This window comes from Anolis carolinensis, chromosome X (genome assembly GCF_035594765.1).
Source record: "Anolis carolinensis isolate JA03-04 chromosome X, rAnoCar3.1.pri, whole genome shotgun sequence".
Lineage (NCBI taxonomy): Eukaryota > Metazoa > Chordata > Lepidosauria > Squamata > Dactyloidae > Anolis > Anolis carolinensis.
The window spans coordinates 21,728-34,039 of NC_085847.1; the positions used below are offsets into that span (position 1 = coordinate 21,728).

Genomic DNA, 12,312 nt, shown 5'->3' on the forward strand with positions numbered 1-12,312 from the left:
ATTTTATTTTTATATTATATATCACTTATTATTTTGGTTATTATATTATTTTTATTATATATAATATTATATAATACATTATATATTATATATATTATTTTTATTCCATTTTTATTATTATTCTATTTTTATATTATAGATCATTTATTATTTCAGTTATTATATTATTTTTTGTTATATTTTATTATTTTATACATCATTTTTGTTCTGTGACGTTATCCTCATTTTTATTCTGTTTCTATTATTCTATTATTTTTGTTATTATATATTTTATTATTTTATAGATCATTCTATTATTTTAGTTTGTTTTTGTAATCTTATTTTTTATTTAATTTATTATTATTATTTTTATTTTATCGTTGTTACATTAAGAATTATTTTGTATTTTATTTTATTGTTTTCTGTATTATTTTTGTATTTATATTTTATATTAATTATATATCATTGTAACATTGATTAAATATATATTCATTACATATTTTATATTATTTTATCCTATTACTTGTATTCCATTGCATACTATTATTTATTTGTTTTCACTAGTCTCCTATGGGTCTATGGCATGTATATGAACGGAGGCAAACTACGTCTCTCTTTTGTGTGTGCTTCCAGGGCAATGGATGACCCTCCTCCTCCTCCTCCTCCTGCGGGGGATTTGCAGTGCCTCTCCTGGCTCACCTCCGTGGACGTCCCACGTCTACAGAGCAGGACCCGACCAACACACACAGGTACCAAGATGGACCTTGACTTCCGATGGTCAATCTTGACTTCCTATGCTCAACATTGACTTCTTCCTATGGTAAACACTGACATATCAAGCTGAACATTGACTTCCTATGGTCACCATTGACTTCCTATAATCAATGTAGACTTACTAAGCTGAAGGTTGGCTTCCTATGGTCACCGTTGACTTCTGATGGTCACCGTTGACTTCCAGTGGTCACTGTTGACTTCCTATAATCAATGTAGACTAAGCTGAATGTTGGCTTCCTATGGTCACTGTTGGCTTCCTATGGTCACTGTTGGCTTCCTATGGTTACCGTTGGCTCCTTATGGTCACCGTTGGCTTCTTATGGTCACCGTTGGCTTCCTATGGTCACCGTTGGCTTCCTATGGTCACCGTTGGCTTCCTATGGTCACCGTTGGCTTCCTATGGTCACCGTTGGCTTCCTATGGTCACCGTTGGCTTCCTATGGTCACCGTTGACTTCCTATGGTCACCGTTGACTTCCAGTGGTCACTGTTGACTTCCTATAATCAATGTAGACTAAGCTGAATGTTGGCTTCCTATGGTCACTGTTGGCTTCCTATGGTCACTGTTGGCTTCCTATGGTTACCGTTGGCTCCTTATGGTCACCGTTGGCTTCTTATGGTCACCGTTGGCTTCTTATGGTCACCGTTGGCTTCCTATGGTCACCGTTGGCTTCCTATGGTCACCGTTGGCTTCCTATGGTCACCGTTGGCTTCCTATGGTCACCATTGGCTTCCTATGGTCACCGTTGGCTTCCTATGGTCACCGTTGGCTTCTTATGGTCACCGTTGGCTTCCTATGGTCACTGTTGGCTTCCTATGGTCACCGTTGGCTTCCTATGGTCACCGTTGGCTCCTTATGGTCACCGTTGGCTTCCTATGGTCACCGTTGGCTTCTTATGGTCACCGTTGGCTTCCTATGGTCACCGTTGACTTCCTATGCTCACCGTTGACTTCCTATGTTCACCGTTGACTTCCTACAATCAATGTAGACTTATCAAGCTGAATATTGACTTCCTGTGGTCAACACTGACTTCCTATGGTCACCGTTGACTTCTTATGCTCACCGTTGACTTCCAATGGTCACTGTTGACTTCCTACAATCAATGTAGACTTATCAAGCTGAACGTTGACTTCCTGTGGTCAACATTGACTTCCTATGGTCACCGTTAACTTCCCAAGGCCACCCTTGACTTCCTATGGTCACTGTTGACTTCCTATAATCAATGTAGACTTATCAAGCTAAACGTTGACTTCCGATGGTCACTGTTGACTTCCAATAATAATAATAATAATAATAATAATAATAATAATAATAATGTGTTGTTGTTTTCTGTGCCTGTATACAGGTCGCCTGCTGTCCTCCTCTCTGCCGCAAAGCATCCTGGGACTCAGCGCTGTGAGTGTGACCCCCTCCCTTCCCCCTCCTTGCCTTTCTCCCATTGGCTACAAGTCAAGGAGGAAGTTAACGCTTTCACTTCCCGTTAGGTCAGCCGCTATGCGCCGCTCTTCCCTCCGCCGCCATCTTGCCAGGAGCAGCAGGCCTTCGCCATGGCGCAACAGGTACTCGATGAATAGACTATAGGGAGCACCATTCAGGTGTTTCGGCCTCACCTGCAAATAGGTGAGGAAATGGGAAATGGAGTATTATATATAGAGGATTGATTGATGTGTGTTTGTTTACCTTGTATTTCCCAGTGTCCCCCGCAGGCCGCCATGTACAGCCATTCCTCCTATGCGCTGCAGCAGCAGCAGACACCGTATGCGCCTCCGCACATTGCGCCACTCAACAACAACGCCCAGGAAATGCACCCCAAGCATTACCCCAAACCCATATATTCCTACAGGTGGGTCTCTTCTATAGGTTTAATAGGACTTATAGGTGCCAAATATGGCGGGTCGGCCTCACCATAGTATTTTGTCTTCTTCTCACAGTTGCTTGATCGCAATGGCGCTGAAGAACAGCCAGACGGGCAGCCTCCCCGTGAGCGAGATCTACAGCTTCATGAAGGAGCACTTCCCCTACTTCAAGGTGAGCCAAGGGCGGGCTCCGTGGCTCCTCCCCCTTTGACCCCGTTGACCCTTGAGGTCACTCAAGGTCACTTCCTTCCTTCCTTCTCTTGAAGACGGCGCCCGACGGATGGAAGAACTCGGTGCGGCACAACCTCTCGCTCAACAAGTGCTTCACGAAGGTGGAGAGCAAGGCCTCCTCCTCCTCCTCTTCCTCACGCAAGGGCTGCCTCTGGGCCCTGAACCCGGCCAAGATCGGGAAGATGGAGGAGGAGATGCAGAAGTGGAAGCGGAAGGACCTCCCCGCCATCCACAGGAGCATGGCCAACCCAGGTGAGATACTTCCAATGGACAACGTTGACTTACTAAGGTGAACGTTGACTTCCGATGGCCAATGTTGACTTCCTATGGCCAACGTTGACTTACTAAGATGAATGTTGACTTCCGATGGCCAATGTTGACTTCCTATGGCCAACGTTGACTTACTAAGATGAATGTTGACTTCCGATGGCCAATGTTGACTTCCTATGGCCAACGTTGACTTACTAAGATGAATGTTGACTTCCGATGGCCAATTTTAACTTTCTTTGGCCAATGTTGACTTACTAAGATGAATGTTGACTTCTGATGGCCAACATTGACTTTCTATGGCCAACGTTGACTTACTAGGATTAATTTTGACTTCCAATGGCAAATGTCAACTTTCTATGGCCAACATTGACTTACTGAGATGAACGTGAACTTCCGATGGCCAACATTGACTTACTAAGATGAATGTTGTCTTCCGATGGCCAACGTTGAATTACTAAGATGAACGTTGTCTTCCGATGGCCAATGTTGACTTTCTATGGCCAACGTTGACTTACTAAGATGAACGTTGACTTTCAATGGCCAACGTTGACTTTCTATGGCCAATGTTGACTTACTAAGATGAACGTTGATTTCTGATGGCCAATGTCAACTTTCTATGTTGACTTACTAAGACGAACGTTGACTTCCAATAGCCAAGGTAAAATTTCTATGGCCAACGTTGACTTACTAAGACGAACGTTGACTTCCAATGGCCAATGTCAACTTTCTATGGCCAACGTTGACTTACTAAGATGAATGTTGACTTCCTATGGCCAAGGTTGACTTACTAAGATGAATGTTGACTTCTGATGGCCAGTGTTGACTTCCTATGGCCAAGGTTGATTTACTAAGATGAATGTTGACTTCTGATGGCCAATGTTGACTTCCTATAGCCAACGTTGACTTACTAAGATGAACGTTGACTTTCAATGGCCAACGTTGACTTTCTATGGCCAATGTTGACTTACTAAGATGAACATTGACTTCTGATGGCCAATGTTGACTTCCTATGGTCAACGTTGACTTACTAAGTTGAACGTTGACTTCCTATGGCCAATGTTGACTTACTAAGATGAATGTTGACTTCCAATGGCCAACGTTGACTTACTAAGATGAATGTTGACTTCTGATGGCCAGTGTTGACTTCCTATGGCCAAGGTTGACTTACTAAGATGAATGTTGACTTCCAATGGCCACTGTTGACTTCTGATACCCAATGTTGACTTCTGATACCCAATGTTGACTTATTAAGATGAACATTGACTTCAATGGCCAATGTTGACTTCTTATGGCTAATGTTCACTTACTAAGATGAACATTGACTTCCAATGGCCAATGTTGAGTTCTTTTGGCCAACGTTTACTTACTAAGGTGAAGGTTGATGTCTGATGGCCAACGTTGACTTATGCTCAACGTTGACTTACCAAGATGAACACTGACTTCCAATGGCCAATGTTGACTTCTGATACCCAATGTTGACTTATTAAGATGAACGTTGACTTTTGATGGCCAACATTGACTTACTAAGATGAATGTTGACTTAAATGGCCAATGTTGACTTCCTATGGCCAACGTTGACTCCTGATACCCAATGTTGACTTATTAACATGGACGCTGACTTCAGATGGTCAACATTGACTAAGATGAACGTTGACTTCAATTGCCAATGTTGACTTCTTATGGACAATGTTCACTTTCTAAGATGAACATTGACTTCCAATAGCCAACACTGGCTTACTAAGATTGATGTTGACGTGCTGTAGACAATTTTGACTTACAGAGATGAACATTGACTTCTAATGACCAATGTTGACTTACTACCGTAGATGTCTGACAGCCAATGTTGACTTACATTCAACGTTGACTTCCAATGGCCAATGTTGACTTATTAAGATGAACGTTGACTTCTGATGGCCAACATTGATTTACTATGATCAACGTTGACTTCCAATTGTCAGTGCTGACTTCCAATGGCCAATGTTGACTTATTAAGATGAACGTTGACTTCTGATGGCCAACATTGATTTACTATGATCAACGTTGACTTCCAATTGTCAGTGCTGACTTCCAATGGCCAATGTTGACTTATTAAGATGAACGTTGACTTCTGATGGCCAACATTGATTTACTATGATCAACGTTGACTTCCAATTGTCAGTGTTGACTTCCTATGGCCAATGTTGACTTAAGAAAATGAACGTTGACTTCTGATGACCAATGATCACTTACTATGATGAACATTGACTTCCGATGGCCAACATTGATTTACTAAGATGAATGTTGACTTCTGAATGCTGACTTACTAGGATGAATTTTGACTTCCGATGGGGAATGTTGACTTCCAGAAATGAACGTTGACTTCTGAAGGCCAATGTTGACTAGACCCTTCTTCTTGAGAGGATATCTCTTCCATTTGAGATCAGTTCTTCTCTAACCTGTGTCCATTTCTCTTCCTATAGAAGAGCTGGACAAGCTGATCACAGACCGGCCAGAGAACTGCAGGAGGAAGCCCGCCGAGGGCGAAGCCGCCCGGAACATTGTGTCACGACCCACACAACAGCCTCCACCACAACCAGTGATGGCGCTGCCCTTGCCCCCACTGTCCTTGCACCACCAGGTCCAGGCCCAGTCCTGCATGGCGCCCGACTCTCCGGCCCCCGCGCAGACCCCACCACTACATGCCCTGCACAGCATGGGGCACGGCAGCCCCCTCCCCACACCCATGATGCCACCACCACCACCACCACCGACACATGGGGTCCTCCTCCGTGGCCCCGACTTCCTCAGCGCCGTCATGGCCGACATGGACGCCGAGGTGGACGCCCTGGACCCCAGCATCATGGACTTTGCCCTCCAAGGTGAGTGGCCCCTATAGCTCTCAATGGTGGACCATATTATACAGTGTATTCTCTATATATATGCACGTTAGTACATCTTGATTATATACTCTCGTCATTATTACTACATCATTATAATTTCTATATTATTATTAATCTTCTCTCACTCCAGAAGCAACTCCTGTTGCTCCTGAAATGAAAAATTATTATTATTATTATTATTATTATTATTATTATTATTATTATTATTATTAGACATGATCCCTGTGACCAACAGGGTGGAAGTAGATTTCCAGTATCCAATGTACTGCCACCCTATTGATCGCAGGTATAATGTTCAATAATAATAATAATTATTATTATTATTATTATCCAGCATATATATCTTAGTGTCAATAATAATAATAATAATAATAATAATAGAAATATTAAAGGTGTGATAATATAATCTAATGTACTATATATATATATTATTATTATCCAGCATATATATCTCATTTGCTGTGTCATACTTTGTGTCAATAATAATAATCATAATAATAATAATAATAATAATAATAATAATAATAGAAATATTAAAGGTGTGATAATATAATCTAATGTACTATATATATATATATTATTATTATTATCCAGCATATATATCTCATTTGCTGTGTCATACTTTGTGTCAATAATAATAATAATAATAATAATAATAGAAATATTAAAGGTGTGATAATATAATCTAATGTTTATATATATGTAATAATGATAATGCAATATAACAATATAATATAATGTAATATACTATTTATTTATATCCCTTCATGTCTCCTGAAGGAGACTCAAAGCAGCTACAATAATAATAAAAAATAATGTAAGGTGTCTAATAATAATAATAATATAAATAAAAATTATTATATTACATTACTATACCTATTATAGTATATTATTATAAAATAGTATATATTAATACTAATTATTATTATTATTATATTACATTACAATACCTATTATAGTATATTATTATAATATAGTATATATTAATACTAATAATAATATAAATAATAATAATTATATTACATTACAATACCTATTATAGTATATTATTATAATATAATATATATTAATACTACTACTACTAATATAAATAATAATTATATTACATTACTATACCTATTATAGTATATTATTATAAAATAGTATATATTAATAGTACTACTAATAATAATATAAATAATAATAATTATATCGCATTACATTACTATACCTAATAGTATATTATTATAATATAGTATACATAAATAATACTAACAATATAAATAATAATAATTATATCACATTACTATACCTATTATAGTATATTATTATAATATAGTATATATTAATAGTACTACTAATAATAATATAAATAATAATAATTATATCGCATTACATTACTATACCTATTATAGTATATTATTATAATATAGTATACATAAATAATACTAACAATATAAATAATAATTATATCACATTACTATACCTATTATAGTATATTATTATAATATAGTATATATTAATACTACTACTAATAATAATATAAATAATAATTATTATATTACATTACTATACCTATTATAGTATATTATTATAATATAGTATAGTATATTATTACTATACCCTAGTAATATTTTGTTACATTATTATAGTATTATTATAACACACCAGCACACTATAACTCACCTCGATCTGGATACTAGACTCCGAATGATGCAGCCGAGGATCGCATTGGGTTTTCTCGCTGGCGCATGCCATTGTTGGCTTAGGTTGTGGTCTACCAAGAAAGACCCCTAAGACCTCTTTGGACCCCTTTCTAGGAAACATCTGGGACGAGATCAAGGACGAGAGCTTCAACCTGGACAGCCTGGGGGCCTTCAGCCACTCTCCGCTGCCCGACTGCAACATGGCCTCCACCACCGGACTGAACCCGGCCTGCGGAGGAAGTGACCACTCCTTTTCGGACTTGCAAATGACCGGCCTCTATGCCACGTATGCCACGCTGGACGCTGCCGTCTCTTCTGCGCCCTACCTGGGTGCCCAAGGCAACAAGCCCATCACCCTCCATTGACTTCCGATGGTCAACGTTGACTTACTAACGTTGACTTATCAGGCTGAATGGTCACCATTGACTTCTGATGGTCACCGTTGACTTCTGATGGTCAACGTTGACTTCCTATAATTAATGTAGACTTACCAAGCTGGACGTTGACTTCCTATGCTCATCGTTGACTTCCTATGGTCAACGTTGACTTCCAATGGTCACCATTGACTTATCAGGCTGAACGTTGACTTCCAATGGTCACCATTGACTTATCAGGCTGAACGTTGACTTCCAATGGTCACCATTGACTTCTGATGGTCACCGTTGACTTCTGATGGTCAACGTCGACTTCCTATAATTAATGTAGACTTACCAAGCTGGACGTTGACTTCCTATGCTCATCGTTGACTTCCTATGGTCAACGTTGACTTCCAATGGTCACCATTGACTTATCAGGCTGAACGTTGACTTCCAATGGTCACCATTGACTTATCAGGCTGAACGTTGACTTCCAATGGTCACCATTGACTTCTGATGGTCACCGTTGACTTCTGATGGTCAACGTCGACTTCCTATAATTAATGTAGACTTACCAAGCTGGACGTTGACTTCCTATGCTCATCGTTGACTTCCTATGGTCAACGTTGACTTCCAATGGTCACCATTGACTTATCAGGCTGAACGTTGACTTCCAATGGTCACCATTGACTTCTGATGGTCACCGTTGACTTCTGATGGTCAACGTCGACTTCCTATAATTAATGTAGACTTACCAAGCTGGACGTTGACTTCCTATGCTCATCGTTGACTTCCTATGGTCAACGTTGACTTCCAATGGTCACCATTGACTTATCAGGCTGAACGTTGACTTCCAATGGTCACCATTGACTTCTGATGGTCACCGTTGACTTCCTATAATTAATGTAGACTTACCAAGCTGGACGTTGACTTCCGATGGTCAACATTGACTTCTTATGTTGACTTACCAAGATAAACATTGACTTCTGATGGCCAATGTTGACTTATTAAGATGGACATTGACTTCCTATGGCCAACATTGACTTCTTATGTTGACTTACCAAGATAAAAATTGACTTCCGATGGCCAATGTTGACTTACCAAGATGGGCATTGACTTCCTATGGCCAACATTGACTTCTTATGTTGACTTACCAAGATAAACGTTGACTTCCGATGGCCAATGTTGACTTATCAAGATGGGCATGACTTCCTATGGCCAACATTGACTTCTTATGTTGACTTACCAAGATAAACATTGACTTCCTATGGCCAATGTTGACTTATCAAGATGGGCATTGACCTTCTATGGCCAACATTGACTTCTTATGTTGACTTACCAAGATGGGCATTGACTTCCTATGGCCAACATTGACTTTCGATGGCCAATGTTAACTTACCAAGATGGGCATTGACTTCCTATGGCCAACATTGACTTCTTATGTTTACTTACCAAGATAAACATTGACTTCCGATGACCAGTGTTGACTTCTGATACTCAGTGTTGACTTATTAAGATTCATGTTGACTTCCAATAACTTACCAAGATGAATGTTGACTTCCGATGCCCAACACTGAATTACCAAGATGAACATTGACTTCCTATGGCCAACGTTGACTTCCCATGTTCAGCGTTGACTTACCAAGATGAACATTGACTTCAGATAGCCAACATTGACTTCCGATGGCCAATGTTGATTTCCTTTGACCAGCATTGACTTATTAAGAAGAACATTGACTTCCAATAGTCAACACTGACTTAATAAGAGGAATGTTGACTTCTAATGGCCAACATTGACTTCCTGTGTTCAACGTTGACTTCTTAAAATGAATGTAGACTTTCAATGGCCAATATTGACTTCCTATGGCCAGTGTTGACTTCCCAAGATGAACATTGATTTCCAGTGGCCAACACTGACTTACCAAGATGAACGTTCACATCTGATGGCCAACATTGACTTCCTATGTTCAGTGTTAACTTACTAAGATGAATGTGGACTTTCAGTGGCCAATATTGACTTCTTATGATCAATGTTGACTTCCTAAGATGAACAATGATGTCCGGTGGCCAATGTTGACTTCTGATGGCTAACATGGACTTCCTTTGTCCAATGTTGACTTACCAAAATGAATGTTGACTTTCTATGGCCAACATTGACTTCCTATGGCCAATGTTGACTTACCAAGATGAATGTTGACTTCTGATGGCCAACATTGACTTCCAATGGTCAACGTTGAGTTACTAAGATGAATGTTCACTTCCTATGGCCAACATTGACTTCCTATGTTAAACGTTGACTTACTAAGATGAATGTTGACTTCCTATGGCCAATATTGACTTCCTATGGCCAATATTGACTTACAAAGATGAATGTTGACTTTCAATGGCCAATATTGACTTCCTATGGCCAATGTTGACTTAGAAAGATGAATGTTGACATTCAATGGCCAACATTGACTTTCGATGGCCAACATTGACTTTTGATGGCCAATGTTGAAATTCCTAAGATGAATTTTGACTTTCAATGGTTGAGTTATTAAGATGAATGTTGACCTCTAATGGCCAACATTGACTTCCTTTGGCCAACGTTGACTTTTGATGGCCAACTTTGGCTCACTAAGATGAACATTGACTTCTGATGGCCAACATTGACTTCTTATGGCCAACATTGATTTACCAAGACGAATATTGACTTTCAAAGGTTGACTTATTAAGATGAATGTTGACTTCTGATGGCCAACATCGACTCCTGATGGCCAACGTTGACTTACCAAGTTGAACATTGACTTCCTATGTTCAACGTTGAGTTCCTAAGATGAATGTTGACTTTCAATGGCCAACATTGACTTCCGATGGCCAATGTTGACTAAGATGAACATTGACTTCCTATGGACTGCTGTGCTTTTGTGTCATATAGACTCATAAATCCATGCATCACGATGAACAATTTAAACCATCTTTTCAAGGAAGGAATGAGGCTGATCTCTGAATATGAAATAATGTAATGATCCTGAAATATATTAGGGATTAACTTTTTTAAAGAGCAGGAACATAGGGTTTGATACTTAGACTTGAGTAGAGTTGTTGTTGTTGTTGTTGTTGTTGTTTTTTGTTTTGTTTTTTTACTGTAGGCAGGGTTACTGTTTGTAAATCTTATTTATAATTTATTTCCTATGAAATAGAATGTGAACCAGATTTTCAACCATCCGAAAACTCATGTTTATAAATGACTTAATTTAATTGTTCAACGTCTCCACATCAAGTCGCAATGACAACTCTGGATAGGAAACGGTTATTAAAATGTACTGTTTTGATAATTTAATAATAAAATTTGAGAATTTTATCCAGCTGTCTCTGTGTACACATGTGCATAACATTCGGACGCTGCGAAAGGAAAGGACAAAAATATCCCATCTTTGAACAATAGGATCAGCAAAATGTTGTTCCCCGCAAAAAATAACATATTATATATATATATATATATATATATATATATATATATATATATAGCTATTATTATTGCCAACCACCAGCAGATTTATATATTATTGTTATACTATTTATATATTGAGAAAACTGTACATAAATTATTCTTATATACTACCAGTACTCTTGTCAATCATATGTTTATTATTGCTATTATTAATAATAATACTGTGCACAACACTATTATATTATTATTATTATTATTATTATTATTATATATAGGACCCCTGTACATGACACTACATGTTGTGACTGCAGTACAGAATAATAATAATATATAATATATATAGTATATATTATTAATATAATATATAATATAATATATAATAATATACAGCCAGCACTCCTGTATATGATACTAATGTCATGTTCAGAGATTGCAATAAATAATACTAATAATTATAAGAAATAATATATATAATATTATAATATATAATTATTATTATATACAGCCAGCACTCTTGTATATGATTGCAGTATATAATTATAATAAAAATAATATAAATACAGTAGAGTCTCACTTTTCCAACACTCGCTTATCCAACGTTCTAGATTATCCAACGCATTTTTGTAGTCAATGTTTTCAATATATCATGATATTTTGGTGCTAAATTCGTAAATACAGTAATTACTACATAGCATTACTGTGTAATGAACTACTTTTTCTGCCAAATTTGTTGTATAACATGATGTTTTGGTTCTTAACTTGTAAAATCATAACCTAATTTGATGTTTAACAGGCTTTTCCTTAATCTCTCCTTATTATCCAACATATTCGCTTATCCAACGTTCTGCG

The 12,312-nt window shown here is 38.0% G+C and overlaps 1 protein-coding gene across 1 annotated transcript; it reads left to right on the top strand.

Moving 5' to 3' along the window:
• Positions 1–614: 614 nt before the first annotated feature.
• foxn4 (forkhead box N4) lies at positions 615–8,039 on the top strand. The gene is made up of 8 exons (XM_062958697.1): positions 615–728; positions 2,099–2,148; positions 2,238–2,312; positions 2,448–2,596; positions 2,685–2,781; positions 2,876–3,092; positions 5,570–5,968; positions 7,789–8,039. Exons 1-8 carry the CDS (start codon positions 617–619, stop codon positions 8,037–8,039), a joined length of 1,350 nt encoding a protein of 449 aa, XP_062814767.1. The 5' UTR covers positions 615–616.
• The last annotated feature ends 4,273 nt before the right edge of the window (positions 8,040–12,312 follow it).

Excerpts from the sequence above, each read along its gene's own strand:
- foxn4 (XM_062958697.1), top strand. The coding sequence starts at position 617 with ATGGATGACCCTCCTCCTCCTCCTCCTCCTGCGGGGGATTTGCAGTGC. Across the intron at positions 2,149-2,237 it reads GCATCCTGGGACTCAGCGCT|GTCAGCCGCTATGCGCCGCT; the intron begins GTGAGTGTGACC and ends ACTTCCCGTTAG. Across the intron at positions 2,597-2,684 it reads AAACCCATATATTCCTACAG|TTGCTTGATCGCAATGGCGC; the intron begins GTGGGTCTCTTC and ends TTCTTCTCACAG.